The sequence below is a fragment of the Bufo bufo genome, chromosome 11 (assembly GCF_905171765.1).
Source record: "Bufo bufo chromosome 11, aBufBuf1.1, whole genome shotgun sequence".
Lineage (NCBI taxonomy): Eukaryota > Metazoa > Chordata > Amphibia > Anura > Bufonidae > Bufo > Bufo bufo.
The window spans coordinates 27421274-27447964 of NC_053399.1; the positions used below are offsets into that span (position 1 = coordinate 27421274).

The following is a 26691-nucleotide window of genomic DNA, read 5'->3' on the forward strand; positions in this document are numbered from 1 at the left end:
GGTCATCAGTATTTAAAACTCAGAAAACCCCTTTAAGGGCTCTGTTTTACTAGGGGTCCAATATTATCGGAACTTGGACCCACCGGAGGATCCCCTGGTACTCTAGTGGGCCAGTCCAACCTGTACTATAACCATGTGAAACCTACTAAGGCCGAGTTCACACGAACGTGTGTGACCCATGCCCGTGCAGCGGGCCGCAATGCACGAATGCCGGCCGTAGGTCAGCCGCATCGGATCGCGGACCCATTCACTTTAATGGGTCCGCGATCCGCAAAAAGATAGAACATGTCCTATCTTTTTGCGGAACGGAAGTACGGGACTCCGTAGTGCTTCCGAGGGGTCCCGTTCCGTGCGGCCGTTCCGCAATTCCGGACCCATTGAAGTGAATGGGTCCGCATCCGTGATGCGGAATGCACACGGAACTGTGGCCGTGTATTGCGGCCCGTAATACGGTCACGGATCACACACGTTCGTGTGAACTAGGCCTAACAGTAATCACTCAGTATTGGGTCAGAAGGCGCAGCAGACAGCTTGGTAAGTCACCTTTTTGCAGAAGTTACACTTGGCCAAAATGTAATAGTCAAAGAGAAGAGTGTGACTTGAGAATACAATGGCTCGTCTGAAGAGGTATCCTCAATAGGATGAAGCACTGGGGTGCCCCATACCCAGAATGAGCAGTAATGAATCTAGCTGAAGTCTTGTCATGTCTACAGCTTCTTCTGCAGAAGTGCCAGCATGCATAGAGCGGATAGTCTGCAGGACTTACAGTGTACGTAAGAGATTATATCTATTCCAACATGACCTGACACTTCTTACTCTTATACGATTACAAAGCTTATTAAAGACTTAATCTTCTCATGTGGCATCTAGTAATGGGGTTGGCACATGCATCTCGCCAGCTCTGGCCGCCTTGAGACCCAGCACTCTGACAGTCTCATACAAACCTTAAAGGGAGAGAAACCGAGATGTTTGGGCTTATCCTTCCCATACAAGGGGTCTTACCAGCAGATTCCTCTGACTCTCCAGCAAGACATGTGGGTCTCCAGTGATCTCCGTCACGCGGTATTTGAGTCTACGTTCTTCAGCTTCAGTCAAGCACAACAGCAGCTGATCACTCCGCTCTTGGAATTCCTACAAGACAACGGAAAGAGGACATTACAACTTGAGCCTACAGATGTAGCAGAGCGAGGTGTCATTTGGCACAACCTATAATATATTTGTTACCTGCGAATTCATGTAGGACTACAGGATGACCTGCAATGCCATGTGCTTGGGCTGTAATATGGCAGACATTTTTTTGTGTTTTAAAAAAATAAATAAAAAAAAAAATTAAAAAAAATAGAAGCATGGATTCTGTAAGTGTCATATTTGGAGTCCACGTGACATGCATAAGGCCTAGCACAATAATCACAATGCAAAACAACACAAATTTGTAGGTCCACTTTAGAACCATAGGTGAAGCCTTCAGTCTGTATCAGGACACTTTTTTCCCTGCGGGCAATTACAATGGACGGCAATTTCATTCGACTCAACTTGACCACCAATAGAACCATCTGCTTTACACTCCAGCAAAAGCTGTAATTGCTTTTCCATTGGAGACAGAGTAATGAGAAGCCTTTGGAAATTCTGTCACACTAGACGGAAAAAAGGGGCGACACTTGTCTTCCCATCGAAATGATGGACACCATGACGGAAACCCAATAGACCCAGGTCAACGGGAACCATTGATATCCACCATAAGACAGATGGAGCACTCTTATTTTCATTTTTCTACTCCTACAATGGAGCAAAGAATACACACACACACACACACACACACAACTGGCCCAATGATATAATTGAGTTCTTAGTGGACAATTAAGCTCACCTCACACTGTAGAAGGTCACGTTGTAAGCTCTCCCTCCAACTATCCCGTTCACTGCAAGCTCGTTCCCAGCGCACATTCACCATGTGAAGTCTATTCAGAACATCCTTAGATTCCAGCTCCTCATCTTCGAGCTGAAACTCTTTACTGCTCAGGTTTACAGACATCACAAGGGCTTTATACTCATCAAATGCTTTCAACATGTCCTAGAAGAATGAGAGAGTGAGGAGCAATTGTGAAATGCATTGCAATCATAAATGGCAGCCCCCCGCCCGGGCTCCGGCGGAAAGAGTTTGCAGGTTATTGAATTCTTCAGTCTGGAGGATTCTCAGCATGGCTTTGCAATAAGTTATATTTTTTCAAAAAATTACTTTAAAGGGATATTAAACCTAGAAAGACCGGGTACAAATACCACCAGTCCATCCATCCTCAGCTAGGAAACAGCCAAGGTGGCAGAGCTTAGCTTGCCTGGTCTGTGATGATGTTTTTGCTGCAGCAAGCCGCCCCCCCCAGTCAAAAGTAGTCCAAGTCCTATCCATGTATGTATGCCTCAAGACATACATACAGGATTTGTGGACTGCAATCTGCCACAAAACAGGAACGAGTAAGTGAACCATCTCTACACTTGTGCATGGACAGAGTCTGCTATTTCAGCTCCGCTTCATTCTAGTAAAGAGGGCTGACCTGCAATACAGGCCACGGTCAAGGGTGACGCCGTTTCTGGAAAATATGTAGATCCTTTATTCTCATTTCAATCATTCATGAATGAAGCTAGAAGACAAATTCTGGGTAAAGTCTGCCCCTAGTTGACCAAGTTGTCATTATGGTTCTAGTGATTTACTATGAAAGGGAATGCCCGTGATTTGGAAAAACCTGTATCACGGTTCCAGAAACTGTGTCTGGTACTGCAGCTCATCACTACTCAAGTAAGGGTTCGTACACACGACCATATGCATTTTGCGGCTTGCAAAATATGGATAACATCCACGTTGCACCCATATTTTTGGCGGACCCATTGATTTTAGTGGATCTGTGCTCCGCATTTTGTGGCAAAGTATAGGACATGTTCTGTGCAGAAAGCACATGGGTCCTCCATATGTCCGTTAGATAAAATATGTCCACAAAATGCAGACCACGGGCCAAACAAAGTCAATGGGTAGTCATTTCTAGTGATGGGAGTGAAAAAAGCACAGATTGCACACAAATAGTGTATGTATTTTGTAGATCCGTGGTTTGCGGACAGCAATATACGGACACGATCGTGTGCAATACCAGATAAATCTTGTAGACAATAGTGGAACAGGCTTTTTAAAATCCTGGACAACCTTAGAATCTCTCTATAAATGTTCCTATACATCATACTGTACATATAGAATATACCTTAAGCATTGTCACGTTTTGTTCCAGCTCTTGGATGGTAGACGATGGCTTCAGCCTTTTGGCTTGTTCGAGTTCTACTTCCGTCTTATCCAACCACAGAGTGATATTATCCAAGTCAGCATCGAGTTGCTGCCACCGCTGGGAGCTTTGCTTCTTGCCGAGTTCATTGCTGAAGGTTTGCGCTTGAATAATTTCCCAACGCTCAATGACACCTAAAACGAAAAGACTGCATATAAGAAGCAGCAGCTTACCTTGTAAACCTAGTTCTAACTGAGAACAGGGTGCCCTGCAATACGTCCAAGGAGAATGCAGCCAAATACACGGGTTTTGTTGACATGTTCTGCCTCTTATAATTGTGAAATCGTCCTAACATATTCTTTACACTGGAGAAATCAGTGTACAAAAAATGAATTTTAATACATTTTGAGACTTACAAAACCTTAAGATTTCTTAAAAACAGTTACAACTTCAATGTCTCAGATTTTTGCTAAAGAATCCAGGAGGAAATACTTGAAAACCAAAGCTTTGTTCACATCAGCAATGTGGCTTCCATTCAGAAAGGAAGCTACAAACCTGTGCCTGATCTGTCACATGGAGGTGCCCGACAGCCCTCACCGACTTATAATGGGGCCTCTCAGGCTACACCAAGATGTCCGTCATTTTGATAGATGCAATAGTGCCGTATGCAGAGATACTTTTCCTGTTAAATCTGGCAGAATCTGTAAATATTAAACTGTGGTGTGTGTGTGTGTGGTCTTACTGCTGGGACCCCCATTGATCATGAGAACAGGGACCCCATGCAGCTTGGGGTCCCCAAAAATGAACAAAGTGGCAGGTCAGACATGCACACTGCTACTCCATTCATCTCTATGGGACTTCCCAAAGTAGCTGAGCACTGTACTTGACCGTCTCCGGAACTCCCATAGAAATGAGTCGAATGGCAGTGTGCATAGGGGTTTGTGGTCCCCATTCTTGTGATCAGTAGGGGTACCAGTGGTTGGATCCCCACTGATCTAATAGTTATCCGCAATCCTGTGTACAGTGGATAACTTCTCACTACCCCTTTAAGGTGTCCATACACTTCAGTAGGCCAAACTTACTGACGAGCCAGCCATCCAATTTGGGGGCCACCAGACTTTCCCCTGATGAAAAATGTTAAGGAAAAGAAGTATCAGACATGATGTATGTCTGACCCTCTGATCTCATGAGAAAGGAGTATGGTAGTGACTTATTCCTGTGTCTCCAAAGACAACACATGCTGGGCATGCACATATGTAGGGTAGAATATCTGTCAACCAAATGAGTGCTCAAATCACAAGCTTTTTTGGGTGAATGGGGGTGTCTTACTCCATCTTCTACATTTTAAAGAACAAGACAAGTTGTGTGGAATGTGGGCTGATTATATTTTTATGCGTCACCCACATGCAGCCCAACTCTTGCTGTCAAAACCTGGTGGACCCCATTCCAAGTCAATGGGATCTGTCGGGTGCCATTTAGATCAGGTGTACAACAGATCAGGCGCAGTATCATGGCTTCAGTTAGAGGTGGAAGCCCCCATGCAGATGTGAACAGAGTTACTTAGGTAGAAACCAAAAGACTTTAGCATTTCTTAGACCTTGCTGCTCAGAAGAAGGCAGCACAAAGGCCTCTGGCTTTCTGTAGCTAAGTAAGCCTCATGGAAGGAGGGATTCCTTATGGACTACACATGGTGATTGGATAATTTTCCTAGATCTGAATAAACATAAATTATTACTATATTAAATTATACCTTTAGTAGATAGTAGTAGAGATTACATTCTATCCCTTTGACTACTTTAACTGTAAAGAACCCTTTTCTATATTGATGTTGGAGTTGCCTACACAAAAGGGGATGTCTCCTAGGGATGAAGATACATCTCTATGCGGCCAACTCAATCTTCACCGAATCAAATGCACAGCATTAGGCTTTCATGGGCTTGTAAGACCTAGTTTTCAGCCTCTCTCATGATGGTCATCGTAAAAGATCACATGATTGTGTAAATTTACAACATAAAGGTACCTGAATGCGTTTCAGGTCTTTTCATTCCTTGAAGTCCTTTGTCTTCCAGTTGACTGGTGGAGTTGACTGTTCTAAGGTCGATCTCTCCAGCAGGACTTGACATGGTTTCCTGAGCCATCTACAACATGAAACACGTTAACTGGTGCATAACATCATACCCATATAAGCGGAATATGCCCAATATCTATTAAATGTAGAACTTACAGAAGACGGATTTAACAAAGTGCTGGTTTCTGGTGCAGCAATCGCAAGTCCCGTCGTCTTTTTATCTTCCTTAAAGTCCATTTTCACAGCTGCCACATGTTTACCTGGAGAATGCCAAGATGGAGTCTCCAGGTCTGATTTTCCTGCAAAAGCCATACGACAATTTAGATACTCAGGAAATGTAGGAGCGGTGGTGCCACGGTGCAAAGTATACAGGACATCCTATAGGCACCGGCATAGACTTACCAGGAATGGCATTCAAAGTCAATGTTATATGATATTCAGACAAAGGCAATGGAAATTGGTTAGATCACTAGTATTGATAATGAACAGATATGAGGTTTGGCTTAGCAAGCAAATGTAATATCGTGAAATGCCCATGCAGACTGCAAAAAATAGTATTTTAAAGCCAAGTAGTATTATTTCATACAGATGGAAAAAAGCATGTAATGCAGAACATCTCAATCAACAAGACTGTATACACAAATGGTCCTCCATTGTGTATGTTCATTGGCTTAATGTGGAGGGGGGGAACAACCTCCTCTTAGCAAGACTGAGAGAGAAAAAAATAGATATATATCAATTCCTTCGTTTCCATATATCCCAAGCACATGAGAAAACATCTCAACCACAGAATGAAGCTCCCCTCGGTCATCCACCACAATGAGATGTCCATGGTTTGGGAAATATGGCACTGACACAAAGCAACAGAGGAAATGGCGCACATGAGGGAACATAAGAAGGGGGAAAATAAGCGTGCGTCACAGCAATGGTGCCAGTATGAGACACATGCATTGGGCGGTGGGGGGGGGCCTACCAGAAGATGCCTGGACAGTTTTTGTTGTCATTATGACATAGGCTTCAGGGCTTTCAGCAATTTCTACATCTGTAAGAAAATAATGTCATTTGTTTCCTCACAAGATATATTTCAGGAGAAACTGGAGAAAAAGAAGAAAAACAACTTTAGACTGAAGCCAGGAATGCAAGCCAAACGGAGAAGTTTACCTGATAAGGGGTTGTAGTAGGTCCCGTCCTCCTCATTCTCATGCATGGAAGAGCCTCCAACATCTACAGTTGGATCCCATTCCAGAGGGATAGAGTCAACACTGACGGGAGTTTCTCGACCAGATCTCTCATGTGGGAGAGTCGGGGGCATTAAATGGCAGAGAGATGGGTGGGATGTCTCAACGTCCGGTATTGTGGAGTGCCACGACGAGTTCTGGATCTCTCTTGAATCTTCGCCATCTGTATCATTCTCAGAGGTTTCTTCAAAATTCTAAAAGTCATGATAACATATAATAAGTACATTTTACGGGTTATTAGAAGACAGTGGGTATATGTGGTAATTTCTCTTTACACCCAATTTTAACCTCAAATCAGTGACCGAAGCTACATGGCAACTCTAGTCCACAAAACACTTCGTACAGCCATAGTTCCCAGTAACAAGGTGCTACATCACGTCTAGCAAAAGTGAATTGTGTCGTGCCTGTGACTCACCAGACACAAGAAATCAAGCAGGGTTTCTTGGGACTATCACGATGCGGTCACAGCCACACCATCATCTTCACATTTACTTGATGTCATGGAGCAGCTCGTTACCGTGATCCTTGTGTCAAAGGCTAAAAGTGGCCACAGAGCCCAAGCCTTTACTCTGCGCCAAACAAGGTTTCTTACCGAATTCCTTGACGTCAGCCTGTCATGGAATCTATACACCCGTCCAAACACTTCTTGGCAATATCTATGAATCTCCTCCAGTTCATCCTCAATGATCACAGCATCCATCGCTTCGCTTTTCTGTATCAACTGCTCCCCAAAAACGATCAGTTGATCAATTTTATTGGCGTTTAGTGTTATTTCTTGTTTGAAGCCCTAAAAGGTGAAGACAGCGGCCACAATGAAACCACAAAAAAGCTCAAAACAATAGGAGGCTTGATCCTTCCCCTTAAAAAAAATAAAAAAATAAAAAAATCTCTAAAATTAAAGCAGTTCTCACGCCTTAAAATTGGACACCATGAGTGACTTGTCATATGCTTGGGCGGTACGCATCAGCAGCTTTTATTTTACCGTCTTTGGGCAACATATGCACCAGTATGGCATATAGTTGCATATTTAGTTTGTCGCACATATCGGGAAGAATTCAAAACAGTTGGTAAGGACGGGTGAAAACTTTTATTACTTACTATTAACTGTTGCATTTTCTCCTCAATGTCGCTTTCTGAGAAGTGTTCCACGTTTGTAAGCTGCAAGTCCATCTCTGTGAGCCATACCAGGATGCAGTCTCTTGTCCCCTCAAAGTCTTCTCTTTGGCTGGTAAAGTGCTTAATTAAAAAAAGCAAAAAATAAATAAAAATAAGTAAAAATAAAAATCGAGATATTGGAAAATAAACCAAGAATCGATAGTTGCATGTGGTGGAGACAACTTTTCAGGAAAAAGATCCCAGCACCTTTGGCTGTGTCCTCCATCTTACCTTAAGCCTCCTCAGAATTGAAGTCACTCTCTTCTGGAGTTGATCCCACCTCAGGTTTCCTTCATGCACCATCTGCTTCAGTCTGCTGGCGGCGTCGGTCCTGTTCTCTCGGGCGAGCCTCCTGTACTGCTTGTTGATCAGCTCTAGATGAGTAAGACGCTCGTGGATCTGCCTCTGGAATGCCTTTAAATTATTTCGAATAAAAGGCACTAAATACATTTTACGGACAGAGTTAAATAACTTTATTTGATGGGATGTCCAGGTCAGAAAAGTTATCTTCTTTTCTCACAGAAACAGCAGCAAATCAGCTCCAGGGTTGTGCTTGGTATTGCAGTTTGATCCCATTCTCTTCCATAGGGATAAGCTGCAATACCAAACACAAACTATGGATAGATGCGACACATGTTTTGAGGGGGGGTGGGCCTGGACATCCCCTTTAAAGTCTTGTTCACACGACATTTGTATTTCCCATATTCCCTGTAACTAAAAAGGAAGGCAAGAAAACTACTTGTTATCTGCACCTCTGCTACTCCTTATTCCAGTGGACATCTTGGAAAAGAACATTAATATGTGCCACCAGCATTTTTGTAGCCTAGTGGATGTCAACAACCCCCATGTAGAGCTGAGGCAGTTTGGTTCAGCCACCACCGTCACCCTCCAAGCTGTGTGTTCTGGAGAAGATAAAGTAGTCTGTCCATACACATAAGATACAAAATGGCTGACCATCTAATGAGTATGGAGACCTCCTAACTTTCCCCAGACAGCAGATGTCAGAGATAAGGATCAAGCTGTTGGATTTCAACATGCCCAATGTTTTAGTTCTTGGAGAAACAAGCCAGAGGTGCTATCGGCAGCTCACACCCCTAAACCTTTCAGAAGAGCTGAGCTAAGCATGCATGTATATACAAGGTCAGGAGAAATACCCATTGGCCAACAGAATATTTGGTTGAAAGTTGGCTCATGTATGGCCAGCTGAAAAAAAACAAAAAACTAAAACCTGATGGTAGGCTGTTAATGGGCTCACTGACTGATTTCAAAGTTTCCACCTTAAAAGGTCACCAGATACCTGCTGTTGTGTAAGCAACAACTGTAATAGCTGAGTGCTACCCAAAAGGAGAACAAAAAGAATCATCAGGGAGTCTAAAGGACAAAGGAAAACCAGTTTTACCTCCAGAATTCCCTTTTAATGTCTGGTTACCATTAGCAGATATATCTACAGTATAATACCACGTGTTTGAAAGTCCCAGAACTAGGTAGGAAACTGGACATCCATTGCAGTAAAAATACACCAAGACGAATACAAACCTCAAACTTCTTCTGCTCCTCTTTGGCTTTGGTATACAGAACATCAGAAGAACCGGGGGATGCGGCCATTGCTTCAGCTTCTTTAAGCCATTCATCAAATCGGGAGTAGTCTTCTAGGAATTTCTGCCACAGACGACAGGTTTCCTCAATCCTACCAAAAATTCACACGTATAATTAAACATTTGTTTTTGATGTTGGAAATGTCATATAAGCCTGGTAAATGAGGATGACCGTAGATACTGGTCAACTTGTATACAGCTAGAGGTAGCTCGTATTTCCACATATAATGAGGCAAGAAATGAGGGTCAGCTCTTACCGCATCCGCCTCTCCATTGACATGGAGCAGATGTTTCTCCATCGCTTATCGAGGCTCCTTGTGGTCTGCTGTATGGAATCGCATTCGGTCTCGTTGGCACAAGCATCTGTATCATGCAGCAGGCGCTCACAGATATTCAGCACAGATGCCACCCCTGGGCTGTTCACCTCGATGTCCTTCTGCAAGTCCTAAGAGTACAATGTGAGGTTCATGAACAAGCCTCCCTCCACAGGGTCACACAACTAAACACAGTCTACATGACACGGTACATGGTACTACTTGAGGATAAACCAGGCCAAAAACCATGGCAAGTCCTTACATAAAGGGATATGAGAACAACATGGCAATCTGCAATAAACACTTTACATTGGTGAAGCCATATCTTCTTAGATTTTCATATGGAAGGCCTATCCTTGGGATAGGTCATCAATATCAGATCAGTGGGAGTCAGACTTCGGTCAAGAATTTGGCATGGGGGGAGGGTATGTGCTGTTTAAATTTTTGCCTCAGATGGGCCTAGATTTATTTTTTATTTTCTAGACTGGTGTAAGGGTTTACTGCTCCAAGCAGCATAATAGTTTGGCCACCTATTTCATAATCTGGATGGTATTTCATACACAAGCATAGGAGCCACATAATTCCTGGAGAACCCCTTAAAGAAGTAAGAAAATGAAACTTTATTTTAAATATATTCTGAAATACTTTTCATTAGTTCTAATAGCTCATTTTGTCTAAGAAGCAATCATTAATAGAAAAAAATGGCTGCTGTCTTATTAGGACACACAGGAGGACAAGTTACTTCAGGGCACTGAGCTAAAGAGCTGCCTCATCCTCCTCTCCGCTCGTCAGGGAGTATGATGCTGAATACAGCTGATAAGAAGTTTAGCTGAATCTCTGTAGGAATGGAGTTAATGAGGAGACATGAAGTACAGAGAGGACAGACAGAACAGGAGAGCTGCTGCTGATTACCACAGCCCCACCTCCTCTCTGTACTTCAAGTCTCCTCATGAACTCTATTCCCACAGAGATTCAGCTAAAGGATCAGATGTACTCAGGATCATAGTCCCTGACAAATATTGTAGAAAGGAGGATGAGGCAGCTCTTTAGCTCAGTGTTGTGATGTAACTTGTCCTGCGGTGTGATTAGGACAGGTTCTGTGTATACTAACAGGACGGCAACCATTTTTTCCCTCTCTTAATGATTGTGCCCTAGAAAAAACAAGACATTATAACTAATGAAAGGTAATTGGGAATATATTTATAATAAAGTAATATTTAAGTATTTTCATTTTTTTATTCTCGGAAAAAAGGAGGTGGTCATCTCACATTTTTATTTTTTTTGTTTTGTTTTTTATACTAGGGACAATTTTATCTGGGGAAGTTATGGAAGGCAAGGACAACTCACCTGTCTTAGGGCTTATGCACACAACCGTGTGTTGGCCGCTTCTCTGACCCAAACTCACTGCATCATAGTGATTTAGGGTACAGTCAGTTCCTATCTGACACCAAGTCTACTGTACTGTAATATCATCATGTGAGTACAGTACAATAAACCTTAGGTCAGATAGGAACTCACTGCATCATAAATCCTTATGTTGTAGTGAGTTTGGGTCAGAGGAGTTGTAGCCGACACACGGGTGGCACATGGTCGTGTGCATGAGCCCTAACAGAGATGCTAACTGTTTTGGCTTAGATGGGGAGGAGATAATGGAGTATAAGGACAGGGGTGGTCTTCATGAGACAATCCCTTTAAGTCACCTTCTAAAACGATCAAAAAGTTGCACGAGAAGGTTTTAGAAAAGACGACATAGAAAAAAAAAAATCTGAGCAGAGTTTATAAAGCAGGAATGTGAACTTGCCCTTTGCTCTTCGAGCTTCTTGTTTATCTCCTGGTCATCGCAGATACTGTAGATGACGGGCTTGGATAGTTCAGACTCAATGCGAGCCAGCCAAGTGCGCAGGTTGCTCATGTTTTTGTAGAGTTGCTGGATGATTACGAGCGTCTCCTTCAGTTTCTTTACACTGTGGAATATAAAGACAAAGGGCAAATCACATAACTGTCTCCTAAGGTTTCCGTATTTTGCAGAGTAGGGTCCGTCTAGAAACCAGAACGAATCACACCCTTAAGGCGGAGCCCTAGTCATCGGTGATCCTACAAGGAATCTCACAAGACACTGCGGCACAATTTCACAAAGGGTTGAATTGCAATTAGAAATTGCAAAAAGCTTTTACAATGTCCCGTAGGGCTAGCTCAGCTGAATGTAAGGATACCGTTCACTTTGCGATCCGTTCCGTCCTTCGTGAGAAAAAGTACTAGTAATTTGTCTGCAAATGAGCGGTGCACCCTTCCTCCGCCAGCTAAGGAAGAGGTGGACCAGTTGTCCATAGAAGCTAGGTCATGTCTGGCCTCCGAGATGATGATCATTGGTCTGGAGAATGGAGGGGCAGAAGCCCCGCTATGTAGAGAACTGCAAGCCAACTCCAATCAAGTCATTGGGGTCGATCCTGCTGGTCAGGGTTATTCCAACATTTGTAAAAATTGAAGTGGATCCCGAGAGAGAGGGAAGCTAAAATAAAGCGGAGCTGGGGTGGAGAAGCCGGCCAGAGGACACTTCTCCTGGAGTCGGGCTCTTCTAAAACCTGCAGTGCTTAAAGGTAAAATATAGTTCAGTATAATCTGGGAATGAGTCGCTATTTCATGCCATTAACCTACGGATAGGTCCCATTTAAAGAAGATCTGTCCCCTCTCCTGACATGTCAGTTTTAGAAACCACTTGCATTCCCCATGTAACAACAGTTCTGGATCATCTATTTTTATGACTCTATGTTGTGTCATTCCTTTATTATTCCCACTAGAAATTTCTGAATGAATTACTAGCAGTTTGCAATGAAGGTCCAGATGGGGGGGTTGTCCCTGCACAGCCTGACACTATGGAATCAATACTGCCAGTGTCAGATTGAAGGGACACCCCCCCCCCCCCAACTGGTAACACCCATCTGTAACTTCTTTGCAGACTGCTGGCAATTCATTTATAACTTTTAGCAGGAATAATAAAAGGGATGGCACAAAGTCATGAGAATAGATGCTCCAGAATTGTTATTACATGGGGAACAGAAGTAGACAACTGCTGTGCGGCGCTGTGGGTTTTCAAGGGGACCCGCTCTATGTTTAGCTAAACCGCGAGGGGTCTGCGCGGTAACCGCGCCAAGGAGGAGGCTGTATATTCTTGGCATGGTCTTGAAAATCGGCGGCAATAACCCTCAGCCACACAAAGTGCGACCTGACCTCCCATTGAAAACAATGGAAGGTGGTTTCAGAGCAGAGTCAACATGGATTCCGTGCTAAAAATCCTGCGTGCAAATGTAGCCTAAGAAGGGCAACTCAGTTGTATTTTTATTCCATAGAAAGAGCGCCAATCTGGTCCGCTGGCTGCGTCTGGTATTGCAGTTCAACCCCATTCAACAATACTGCAATACCATAAATTGCCCACTGACTGGAGGGGCGCTGTTTCCAGAAACAAAAACAGACCCTCCTTTCTAATCTCCTTTATAAGAACACATCTTGTAGAACTGTAGCAACCCCCGCACCATAGGGAACGTGTCTTGTCTCACCCAACCTATTATCTACCCGTCTAAGAAAGATCTCTCCAAATAGAAGAGGCACCTGATGAACCTTACATCCTGGCACCCAGCCCCATCAAAACACGTTTCAGGATCACCGAGCTGCCCCCATTGAGCTACGAAATAAGCCAATATCTGCAATGTTATATATTAACCTCCCCGCAGGACGGTGGATCTCATTAACCCATTACAGCCCAGGTGCATATCTTCAGATGAATCCATCAGTCTCGCTCTCCAGGGAGAAGCATGCATCCAGACATGCGGCCGTGCACAGGCCCTGCAATGCAGTTATGCACCAAGAGAGCGGCCAACAGATTGCAATTGGAAATGGATGGAAATCTGGATATAAAAACAAAACAAAACAGGGCTACAAATAACCGGGCCCCTGCATTCTGCTGCAGCGCTCCATGGATGCATGCCGGAGGCAGGGGTAATGGTAAACATATGGAGATGCCTTACCATAAAAGTAGAAAGTAATGACATCCCTGGAATACACAAGACTATACCAGATCCTTTGTGTGTCTTCAGTGACCGCCCCCCCCAGGTATGATCAGAGCAGCCCCCATATCAGACAGGACCATGGAGGCATAAGCAATAACAGGCTCCAGCACCCGCATCCCCTCTGACAGCCATTCATTCATTCATTCATAGGTCTGCACACAACACATACAAGCACTGACGGTGGGTAACCCAACCCCCCTCCTCCCCGAAAGAGGGCAGAGTATGTGCTGACGGGGAGGGACATGACATCAGGAAACATAACGCTGCGCTTACTGTCAGGATTCCTTACTATGCATCCTCAGGAGTAAACGCAGCATCACTACAGGAGCAGCGCTCCCCCTCCTCCTCCTCCAGGAAGAAGGAGGAAGCACCATGGCCTACATATTCACTGGTTCATATAAACCAAGCCTCTCGTCTGTGGTCGCAGTCATCAGAACGTACCATACAGAGAGACAAAAAGACTAAATATTATGTCAAGAGAAAAAAAATAATTAAAACAAAAAATGAAAATAAAAAAATAAAATAGGAGATAATTGATCTTCAAAAGGTTTGTACATGAGGCTCGGTGAGGACATCAGTGAATGTACAGGTCTCTGGATGACCGTGACCTTACAGGAAACAACGCATTGGGCAACCGTCGCACAAAACCAAGACGTTTAGACTATGGCAATGGCCGCAACTAGGAACCATTGGGGTGCCCGGCGATTTTACTGTACCCAGAGGTCACTGGGTATCCCCAGCCTGATTTTGACTATTTTGCAAGTCTTTGTGGAAGATCTATATGCTAAGGGTAGGTTCACACTGATATTTTTGGAGGAGGTGTTGAGGCCGATTTTCAAGCAGGTTTTTCAGCCAAAGGCAGAAGTGGATCCAGAAGGAGAAGAACAAGTTCTTCCTTTACATTTCAGATTCCTTTTGAATCCACTTCAGGTTTTAGCTGAAAAACCTGCCGGAAAATGTGCCCCAAAAAACGCAGTGTTAACCTACCCTTAGGCCTCATTCAAGGGTGTTAAGAAACCCTTAGGGCTCTTGCAGACGAACGTAATGGCTCCGTGCTGCGGGCCCCAAATTGCGATCTGCAATGCACGGGCACAGACCCTGGGCCAGCCTCATGCGCATCGCGACCCCATTCACTTGAATGGGGTTCGCGATCGCCGTTCCGCAAAAAGATAGGACAAGTTCTATCTTTTTGCGGAACGGAAGCACGGAACGGAACACCACAGAAGCACTTCTGTTCAAGTCAATGGTGCTCCAGATGCAAGTGGAATGCACACGAACAGTGCCCGTGTATTTCGGATGCACATTAGCGGTCTGCAAGACTGCAACAGAGCCCTTACGTTTGTCTGCAAGAGGCCTCAGTCTGGATTTAGTACCTGCCTGGACAGTTCCCTCTGGAGTTGTATTGTTGGTTCTCTAGAAGCGCGGGCACCCTCTGAGCAAGGCCTAATTATTGTATTAATTTCACCAGAATATTTGATAACCCGTCATACAGTGAAGAGATGCCGTAGCACCGTGATCTGATGGATGCCTGGCCGCACACATCTGATCAGCGCTTCCTCAAGAAGTGCCACTTGGCTGTGAGCCTAATGGAGCTTTGTGGTCTTGTAATCCCCTATAGAGCAAAGCCGTGGGCAGAGGGACACGTCATCACTGCTCAGCGCTTCAAGAGGATAGAATGCCAGTACTGGGCATCTCGACGGTCCGAGGGCATGGCAAGTGACCAGCGACGCGATGAATGGGTGACAAATCACCTCTGCAACCAGTCATTGGCTGCAGCGGTCACGTGACCCGTGTCAAAGTGGATGTTGATGCAGGGAGAGCCGGGATCCAGTGGCGGGGGATCAGGTAACTATGATTACTATGACGGCAAAAATGTCCACAGGGGTGAACAACACTTAAAAAGGATCCGTCACCTCTCCCGATATCTCTGTTTGTAATAACAATTCTGGAGCATCTACTCTTACGACACTATGATGTGCCATTCCTGACATTGGCAGCACTGATTGGATAGTATTGCAGGATACACATCTCCAACTGGTAACACCCAGCTGGACCTTCACTGCAGACTCCTGACAATGTATTCATAAAATTCTGGTAAGAAGAGTAAAGTAACACTACAACATAGAGTCATAAGAAGAGATGCTCCAGATGCAAGTAGTTACTAAACCAAACATGTCAGGAGAGGGGACAGGTCCTCTTTAAAAGGGGTTGACATTTTCTACAGACCCCTTGTCCAGGGGCTGGACCCATGGTGGTAATCATACTTACCCGATCCCTGCCACTGGGTTCCGGCTCTGCAAGTCCCAGCATTCGGTGCATCAACATCAGATTTGCCAGTAATTAATTTATAAGCTTCTAGCAGGAATAATAGAGGAATGACATGACAAGTCATAAGAAATGAAGATCCTCAGCCGAGGGGGGGGGGGGGGGGGGGGGGGGTTGCCTTTATGTTGAGTGCTGTCTAAAGCCCACACAGAAGAGGACAGTATAAATTTTTATATATATATACACATACACACACATATACTACAGAGCACAGTATACTGTATATATACTACAGGAGACAGTAAAAAAAAATTATATATATATATATTATACACACACACGCACACACATACATACATATATACATACACTACAGAGGACAGTGTGTCTCAGAGGGCATACGGTCGTGTGCAAGGGCCCTACCACTGAAATGGAAAAGGACTTAGGAATTTTAATAAACAGCAAACTAAGCTGCAAAAACCAGTGTCGGGCAGCTGCTGCCAAGGCCAATAAGATAATGGGCTGCATCAGAAGGGGCATAGATGCCCGTGATGAGAACATAGTCCTGACACTTTACAAATCACTAGTCAGACCACACATGGAGTACTGTGTACAGTTCTGGGCTCCTGTGAACAAGGCAGACAGCAGAGCTGGAGAGGGTCCAGAGGAGGGCAACTAAAGTGATAACTGGAATGGGGCAACTACAGTTCCCTGAAAGATTATCAGAATTAGGGTTATTCACTTTAGAAAAAAAGACGACTGAGGGGAGATCTAATTAATGTGTATAAATATATCCGAGGTCGTTACAGAGATCTATCCCATCATCTATTTATCCCCAGGACTGTGACTGTGACGAGGGGACATCCTCTGCGTCTGGAGGAAAGAAGGTTTGTACACAAACATAGAAGAGGATTCTTTACGGTAAGAGCAGTGAGACTATGGAACTCTCTGCCTGAGGAGGTGGTGATGGTGAGTACAATAAAGGGATTCAAGAGGGGCCTGGATGTATTTCTGGAGCGTAATAATATTACAGGCTATAGCTACTAGAGAGGGGTCGTTGATCCAGGGAGATATTCTGATTGCCTGATTGGAGTCGGGAAGGAATTTTTTTCCCCCTAAAGTGAGGAAAATTGGCTTACACCTCACAGTTTTTTTTTTTGCCTTCCTCTGGATCATCCTCCAGGATAACAGGCCGAACTGGATGGACAGATGTCTTCTTTCAGCCTTATGTACTATGTTACCAAGTCAGGAGAGGTGACGGGGCCTCTTTATTACAAAATAAGTAAGAATAAAAAAATGAATATCAATATCTATCTATATTATGTTTTACTGCACAAAGTCTGGAAAAGCAGTTGTTACATCAGATAAAGATTAACAAAACAAACAAACATATACAAATAAACATAGGTTCCAGACTGTTTGACCTCAGACACCCGGGCACCCTGCTCCCCCCACCCCCTGCCCCATCAGGCTCCCGCCAGTAATCAGACTTGACAATTCTTTTCTCAATGGCACAAGCTCTTACACACGCGGGGAGGGCGCAGCTTGTAACGCTGCCATATGGCCAAGCTGAGCCTGATGTCATCCACTGAATCGCATCACTGTCTAAGCCCACAGCCTGACGAACGTGCTCCGCGGCTTCTACACATCAGTCATTACCATTTAATGTTCTTCCGATAATCTAAGGCAGCACTACGGCCAATTACATGGCAGCACTAATGTTAAATCCAGAACGACCCAAATTACACCAAGACACACTGTACTCGTCCTCTGCACAGGAGCAGTGACCACTCCACACAAGCCAAAAAAATTAAGGATTCATGGACAGCAGAAGACATTTTTTTGAGCAAGCCATTGCTAACTTTGTATGATCAAAGTCGGCTCTGCTACATCTGGAAGAGCCGTCACCAAAGACCTATTCAGTCCCAGTGACTGCTGCATCACCCAGCAGTTGGAGCAGCTGCAAAAAAGGAAAACTTTTTCTTTTCTTGGTTCAAACTTCAGCTTCATTTCCATGAGCGGAGGCAGGTGCCGTATTAACATGACAATAAGCGGGGGACATGTCCGCCACCCGGAGAAAACGGAGCACAAGAGAGAAATAAGTGGAGCATTAGTTAAAAAACTACAGTATATAAGGCTTCATGCACATGAACAGTGTTCACGAAGGTGTGGTCCCTGCGGCTCTATACTAGGAGTTGTAGGCACTTTGAATGCCGCTATATGGTGCAATCAAACAGCAACATATCATGGAGACAGTCACCTCTATCAGAGGAGAATACCTCCGTAATAAGGCGTCCGTGTAACAGCTTTTTGTTTCCCATAAGACCTTGATTACATAGGGAAGTATAATGGATGGGTGCCATATTACGGTATTATGGTGCACATGCATACTTTGGAAAGGTCACATATATTGCAGTATAATATTCAAGGTGGCGGAAGGTTCCCGTTACTGTGCGCCATATTACGGTGCTTGTGGCATTATGGTGGACATTCTTACATCGGAAAGATCCTATATATTGCGGTATCACAACACTCCAGGTGACAGTAGGTTCCGGTTACTCTGTGCCGTATTACAGTGCTTACGGTATTACAGTGCTTACGGTATTACAGTGAACAGGCTCACTTTGGAAACCTAATTATACATTTTACGGTATTACAATAACCCAGATTCCTCTTACCGCGAGCCGATCACATCGAATAGGTGCTTCCAGCGGTCGTTGACTTTATTCAGCTTGTTCTCGATCTCTTTGGAGCGCGCCTGGTTGCTGGCGTTGATGAGCTGCTCCCCGATTTGCTTCAAGTGAAGTTTATTTTCGCTGAAGAGGTTGATTTCTTCCATGCAGTCCTACAACGCGGTGAAATAAACGGCCATCAGAGCGTAATACTAACCTACAATGCACTCAATCCAAATACTCGGGCTCGGTTCTCAGTATATTGAATATCTCGAGGACGCAGCACACACTATCTATATGTGGATCGTATGAAAACCGAGACTTGGAGGTTACTCCACCGGAGGATTATGGCCGCTGTTCACATTTATACTCTCCTATTATAATGCAGGAATGCACACGCTCGTGGGCCTGCTCCCCAAATTAAAGGAATGCTATGGAGAGAACTGCACGCTGCAGACAAGTGTTCCTTTAAGACGCTGAACTTTCAGAAAACCTACGGCATTCAGGTGCTTCTTTGGCATGCATGCCAGCGAGTGTATTGACAGCTTCCCAAATGTTTTGTGTTGGACATTATAGGGGGAGCTGCACCGGTCCCGATATCCCCTGTGCTGCCGGAGGGTGCACCTAATTTATGATGAGGAGTGCACCTTGTTATAAATTAGGTGCACCCTCAGGCAGTCGATGCACCTAACCAAAAATCTAGAGCTGCAGTAGATTTCTGGCTTCTTTTGCGCCAAAAAACTAGAGGAAATGAAGATAGATTTGTTGTTGCGACTGGCCACCCCCCCCCCCCCCCCCCTTCTCACAGACACCTTTTGGAAAAGTGGCGCGGGCGGTGTAAAAAAGCCACTACGGACACTTTTTTATTATTTTGTTTTAAGTCGCAAACCATGCAGTTTGCAACTTTTAAAAAAACAGCCCTGTATTGGCGCAGTGAGATGATAAATCCCCTAAGTCTTGCTCACATTATCTGGAGGACTTTCTTCCCTTTCTGTGGTTGGGCAGCAGCTTATCAAGGATGCACTGCCATTAGTTCTTGTTAACCCCTTACTCCCCCGCAAAGAAAAAATTGTTCCTTCTGTATAGCCCCAGAGATACAAATGGCATGTAATGCCCCCACAATTTTCTTCTCCGCTCTCTAGAGAGATAGGGCTATCTATTTCTAAGAACTTAGAAGTCGGGTGGGATAATGAATGAAAGGTGTCAGGGTCGCTTAGTGCTCAGGGGAGGGGAAGGGAAGCTACTGAGCGTGTCAGTCCACCTCTGAAAGCAGGAGAAGGTGGAGCAGAAGGATAAACAGCAGGGGGCGCTATCAGAGAGGAAAATGTACAAAAACGGAATGGTTTGCATGTATATTGCAATAATAATTAATTTAAAAAAAACTATTCATTGCAAAATATTTTTCATAGAATAACCCCACAAAAACCTAAAATACAAAGCACTAGTAACTTAGTTCTGCCTGACTGTTCTCATGGACATTGGTCGTCTTCCTTACAGAAGATCACATTTCTCTATCTGAACACCAAAGCGAACACTGGGACAAATGTTATAGGAGATACTTACGGTGTACATGAAGCTATTGAGCTGTGGTAACTGCTGCATGGCCTAGAACCACATGGCTTACCGCTCAATGTCAGTTTTACAGTAAGTACAAGTAAAGCACCTTCATCAAAGCTGCGGCAATTAGTGGTCAGCTGCATGCGGTTTTTGCCTTGCGGCAATTACTGCTGCTCACCCATTACATGTAGGGACATCCCAGCTGCTGTAGATCCATGTTGCTCAACTCCAGTGGTCAAGTCCCCCAACTTAAATCATTTAAGGACCTCTCACTGGGCACCGTGACATAACCATTCAATGCTAAGGATATCCTGAAACCATGACCTGCTGGAGGAACTTGCAAAGCACTGCTCTGCACCCCAAGGCCTCGTTCACACTTCAGTGTTCTCCATGGACAGCACACGTACCCATTGATTTTAACGTGTAGGTTCACACATTAGAGGTTTTCCACTAACAGTGGGTCAGTGAAAAAAAAATCATGGGAGCATGCACTACTTTGGTCCACGATGCAGACCAAACGTCCACTGAAGTCAATGTGTCCGTGAAAAAGCACCGACACAAGACGGATGGCATCCATGTTGCGTCAGTGATTTTCACAGCCCATTGGTAGGAGATACTCTGGAAATTAATTTCCAGCCTAGCAGTGTCTGTGGAATTCGGACGATACATGTAGGGCCAAAAAAAATAACGTACCAAACATGGATCCTTCACTGATGACGGATCTTCCACGGATGTCAGACAAGGAAACATGAACAAGGTCTTGCGGTTCATTTTTTCCCCAATATTGGTAAATTTGGGGTTCCCTTTGCAATAACAAATCCAGCAATGGACTTGTCTCTAAGGGTCGAGAGATATGTAGGAAGACACTTTAAGGACACATTAACCTCCCTTGGTGCCATGTATCTGGGCTCACCACCTTGATACACATCATAGACGGAGATACCAGGTGATCAGATAATAAAATGCAACAGATCATGTCCATCCTACCTTCTGCAGCTTCTCGATCATCTCCTCGATGTTCACGTCACCCGTCTGCAACACTTTGCTCTCCATCTGCGTCAGCCATTCGCACAGCTCCTTGTTCTTTTCGCTGAATACATTCCAGGCATTGAGACGGTCCTCGATCTCCTGCTTCCTCATAGACACCTATATCAGAGAAGAAGTCGGCATCCTTAGCGAAATTACATCTTAGAAACACATGAAGGTCAAACGGACCATAAAATCTGCCTGAGCAGGAGGACACTCGTTACCTGGACATGAGATAATAGGTTAATCAATCCGTTTAGCCTGTCTGACATTTAGCATGTCATTGGAAGGATGGACCTCTATTGGCCTGGGCTATACAACAACCCATACCAGGCATTTATTGAAGGTTAATGAACTTGAGCTACCAAAGGTTGCAGCTAATTGGAACTTATGGTGGATCCAAGGTGGACATCATCACCGGGGTCTAAATCTGCAAGATGTTTCCATTGACAATAAAATAAATTGCACATGCACTTGTGCAGAATGATAACCTCATGTCAGGATTGGCGTAGCACAAGTTTCCATGTAGCCTTGGCCCATATCCTAAGGCCATACATGTAGAAGAACATTTGGCCAAACCGCCTATCCGCCGACATGTACATGGGCAGATGCACAGGGTATTGATCGGGATCACTGCCTGATCGCTCAGCCTCAGTAGATCTGATTTTACGTTCAGCAACATACTCATTCGTCAGGTGACCAATGGCCCCTTTACATGGGACAGTCTTTGAGAACGAGCGGTCATACGAGTGCTCATTAACAGTAACCATCTCAAACCTGCCCCATGTAGAAGGGCCCTTAGCCTCACACTCAATTCAAATGCGCTTTTTCTGAATAATCATGGTTGGTCTATGAAGGTGTCAAACTACAATTCAGACAAACTGACCAATCAATCTCTGGTGGGATCTGTGGCCTGGTCTGGGCCTGATCTGTGGCCTGGTCTGGGCTTTGATTGACAGGGGAAGGCAGTGCCAAAACAGAGAGGGAGGAGCCGACCACAAATGAGTGGAGTTTGGGAGCAACAATGGCAATGGCGACGCCCTCATTGCACCAAAGGCCTAATTTGCCTGTGGCATTTCTTATTTCCCTATGGCAGTAAAGATACATGCACATGGGAGAGTCATGGGAGCAGCTTGTAAAGCTGTGTTCAAGAGTCCCCTTTTAAAGGAAACCATAGCAGACCATACTGGTAGAGGGGGTCTCCCCTCTAGGCTGATATCATGACAATGGGGGCCCATCCTCGCAAGTTTGAATGGAGCGACGGTCATACCTTCACGCTGGCACTCCATTCAGAGCTATGCTGGAGAGTACAAGCATTTGCCTACCTCCGATAGTCCCATAGATAGGGGACAAGATATCCTAATGGGACAACCACTTTAAGGGGGAGCTATCACAGGGATTTTTCAGTCACAGACATTTCTCTAATAAATCTGGTAAAGCCAACAACAATATACCATGATAAGCCCCACTGACCAATGGCGACATGTATGCACACACCTAACATTGCGTTTTGAGACAAGTGCGAGTACAAATTAAATGCGGCTGCCACGTCTGCCATCAGTATCATCACAGGTGACAAATTTTCAGACTGTGGGACATTTTTTGACAAGCGATGTCCTTGGTCTCACAAGGGTTTTAATTCTGCAGCAGCCTACCACAATGGCCTGCGCCAGATACCCGCTGTAAAAGGCCTGATGCACACGACTGTATGTTTCACAGTCCGCAAATCGCAGATCCGCAAAACATGGATCCCAGCCGAGTGCATGCTGCCATTTTCTTTTTCCCTTCAATAGAAATGTCCTATCCTTATTCGCAAAACGGACAAGAATAGGACATGTTCTATCTTTTTTTTTTTTTTCGCGGCCACAGAACAGACATGCAGACGGTACTTGGTTCGCTGTTCGCATCTTTTGTCAGCATCCAATCCACAAACAAATACGGACCGAACATACGGTGGTGTTTGTGCATGAGCCCTAATACACAGACTGACGGGAGGTTGCAGCATCCGGTAATCCATTTAACCGGCTTGCCTACATTTGCACATACCGTAGAGGACTGCAGCGTGCACACTAAGGATAGAGCCTCACAAATTGTCTTCTAAACGTCCAAAAAGTGTCTCAGCGTCTCCCAGTGATGTCTCCCAGTGTCACACATGAAACCAGTGCCTCCAGGTGATTGGAGTTGTACATGCTATGCCCATGTCATCTAGTTGTGACCCACCAGAGGCCACGGCAGCGACCCATTAGCCCCCAACCCTGCTGGTTTTCTGTGCGACTGCATCTACCATCATCATCAGCAACCTAGCGTTGTGATTCTGGAAGCCTGATCCAACAGGTCGATGCAGAATACATGCATGCAGTGGTATTGGTCTAGCCGAAATTAGGAGGGAAAAGTGTCCGGATCACGTTACAGTCAATGGGTCGTATCCGGCAATTCCGGCTGGAATGCAAACATAACTGAACGGGGCCTAATAAACGTCACCACGAAGCCAGAAGTCACCACAAAGCCCTCCATCATATCCTGCACAACTCATCAGGCCATATTCAGAGGAGGCAAGATTCTGCATGCAAAAACCTGCAACAAAGTATAGTGCAAGTGAACATGTGCTGGAGCCAAAAACTAAAATAAAAAACCGGGACCAATTTTAAGGCATGCCACGGTTATCGACAGCATTCCTATTAGGTTGAGAATTCGTCGCAGGTTTTTAACACATAAGTAATTCTTTGCAAAGGAAAATGTAAAATCTGCATTAAAATCCATATATAATGTAAGTTGAAAAAACAAAAACTATCATCTCTGTGCCATCTTTAAAAGAAAACCGCCACATGACACGAGGCCAATGTACTGTGGAACATGTTACAGGACTAGACCCGCGAGCAGCACAATCACCATACATATATCAAGAACTAGAAGCGTTATTACCATCGGGTGCTGCCACACACACGTCCTTGCTGTGCTGTATTTTTGGGTGGCAAAGAAAGAAAAAAAACAAAAAACGGGCCAAAATAAAATAAAAAAATGCATCAATTACATTAATGTTACTATTTTGTAATCAATGTCATTTGGTTTTGCGGTGTTTTCTATTTACTGGAAGGAAATACACCATGAATGCTGATAGGTTGTTGCAAAAACCAATTTTTTTTTTGTGTCGATAAAAATGCAGCACAGCCGCAACGTGTCGCAGCACCCTTCTAACTGAAAGCCTAAGGATAAATTCACGCGCAGCAGACGTGGCAGAAAATTCCGCAAATGAAAATCAGTTCCATTCACCTTAGGCTCAGTTCACACCTGAGCGTTTTACAGCGCGTTCCTACGCGCTGTAAAACGCTCAAGAAGGAGTAACCAATGCTTCCCTATGGGAATGGTTCTCACCTGGGCGTTTTACAGCGCGTACGATCGCGCTGTAAAACGCCCGACGCTCACACAAGTACAGGAGCGTTTTTTTGGGCGCTTGTCGCGCGTTCCCGTACATAGACTTTCGGGAACGCGCGACACTGTGTGTACACTTGTCTCTGTATGCGCGCTTGTAAACGCCCGTACAATCGCGCATACAGAGCGCTCCTTTCAGAACGCTCAGGTGTGAACTGAGCCTTAATGGAGTTTGCAGAAATCCATGCGCTTGCTGGAAAAAAAAATAAAAATTATGAAACTGATTTTGAGGCTCAGAATTTTCTGCCACAAAATCTGCCGAGTGTGAAGGCGCCAAAGGCCGACTCCCCACAGCTGTAATAGATCTGCCCTTTAGTGGGTTCTACAGTGATCTAAGTTCAGTTCAATAGCATCGCAGGGGTCCAGGTGTTATTGCAATACACGGGCACGGTTCCGTGTGCATTCCACATCATGGATGCGGACCGATTCACTTCAATGGGTCTGCAAATCCGGAAATGCGGAATGGTGCGGAACGGAAGCACGGAACAGAACCCTACGGAAGCACTACGGAGTGCTTCCGCCGGGTTTCGTCCCGTACTTCCGTTCCGCAAAAAGATAGAAAATGTCCTATCTTTTTGCGGAAACGGCCGGATCGCGATCCCATTAAAGTGAATGAGTCCGCGATCCGCTGCGACTGCCCAACGGTGGGTGTTCGTGCATTGCGGCCCACGTTCGTGTGCAAGAGGCCTTATGCAACAGTCTCACTCCAGAGCAGGCAGCTGTTGCAAAACTACAACTCCCAGCATGCCCGAACTGCCTACAGCAGGGCATTGTGGGAGTTGTAGTTTTACAACAGCTGGAGGGCCGCAGCTTGAGCATGCCCGCTCCAGAGGAATTAAGTAAAAAGCTGCAAAAATCAACACGTGCATATTTCCTGGCGGATTTCTCTTCCGTGTGTGGCAGCAGTTTAAGGCCTTTTTCACATGAGTGATATGGATTGTGCTCAGTGGAAAACTGATGGTTGAATCCGTTTTTTTCTACGATTGTGTTCAGCGTTCCATAAAAACTGAAGAACAAACAAACAAACAAACTACACATCGTAAGAACCATCAGTGAAAAACGCATTGCATCCGGATGCCTTCCGTTTTTCACACAAGCCCCATTCACTTCTATGGAGCAAGAGCTGCATAAAAAACAAAAACAAAAACAAAACCCTGCACACTATAGAAGATGCTGCGATTTCTCCTGAACGCAGAGATAATGCGTGAAAAATGATCATGTACTCAGACCCATTGAAATGAACGGGTCAGGATTCAGTCCGGATGTTATGTGTTCGCTGCACGCATCGCATCCGGACGGAAAACTCACACTTGTGAAGGAACCCTAAGGCTGGGATGGTTAAAAAAAATGTTTGCATAAATAGTAGTTGTAGCGCAAACGTCACAATGATGGTGAGCACGGTCATGCGGAAATCCAGCAGGTGTCCATTACGGCCAACTGTCAAACTGCGTCGACCACCACCTTACATCAGGCGCAATGTAACAGTGCGACACGGCGTTTAGTCCAATCACAGCGCCGTCGTTAAGGTTACTTGTGGTTTTACATAGGACTGCAGAGAGTTGCAGCCTTGAACAGCTACACTCAGCTCTGCTACATCCGTACAGAAACAAATGGCAACAAGTTAGCAAGTAAAAGCGCGCACAAGTCTGGCCTCCTGCGCGCACACGGATACACGGCGATACCTTGTGTCCGTGTTCTGGAAACTCCTAGCCAAACGCAACGACTTACCCTTAGGCAGAGCTCTTCCCATTGCCGATGTAAAGCCTCCACTTGATTGTTGAGGACGGCGCCGTCCTCCGCGATGATATACTGGGATAACTCCGACTTCATGTCGTCCAGATCTTTTAAACTATCTCCCCACTCATCCAGGGCTTCCTCCAGCTCCTGCATTGAAACACAAGGGACAAACCACACAGCTCAGCTCTGGCTTTTTGCAAACCTGTTTAATCTTGTGATTGGTCAGTGGGGGGATGGGAGGATAGGAAGGGGGCAGGGTGTTTGACAAGCACAATAACTGTGGGACAATGCTAAAGCCTCCCCTGTTG

General features: G+C 45.0%; 1 protein-coding gene across 1 annotated transcript in view; it reads right to left on the minus strand.

The window, feature by feature from the left end:
• The window catches only part of SYNE2 (spectrin repeat containing nuclear envelope protein 2), a 304488-nt gene that overhangs the window by 13713 nt on the left and 264084 nt on the right, over window positions 1-26691 (minus strand). The window contains exons 96-111 of the mRNA XM_040412752.1: window positions 26375-26530; window positions 21179-21337; window positions 18641-18807; window positions 11435-11597; window positions 9577-9764; window positions 9261-9411; window positions 7956-8138; window positions 7668-7805; window positions 7162-7356; window positions 6493-6763; window positions 6305-6373; window positions 5488-5630; window positions 5284-5401; window positions 3246-3457; window positions 1868-2071; window positions 1003-1131 (exon numbers count right to left, since the gene is read on the minus strand). Of these exons, the coding sequence (XP_040268686.1) occupies window positions 1003-1131; window positions 1868-2071; window positions 3246-3457; window positions 5284-5401; window positions 5488-5630; window positions 6305-6373; window positions 6493-6763; window positions 7162-7356; window positions 7668-7805; window positions 7956-8138; window positions 9261-9411; window positions 9577-9764; window positions 11435-11597; window positions 18641-18807; window positions 21179-21337; window positions 26375-26530 (2646 nt within the window). The remainder of the gene's footprint in view (window positions 1-1002; window positions 1132-1867; window positions 2072-3245; window positions 3458-5283; window positions 5402-5487; window positions 5631-6304; window positions 6374-6492; window positions 6764-7161; window positions 7357-7667; window positions 7806-7955; window positions 8139-9260; window positions 9412-9576; window positions 9765-11434; window positions 11598-18640; window positions 18808-21178; window positions 21338-26374; window positions 26531-26691) is intronic.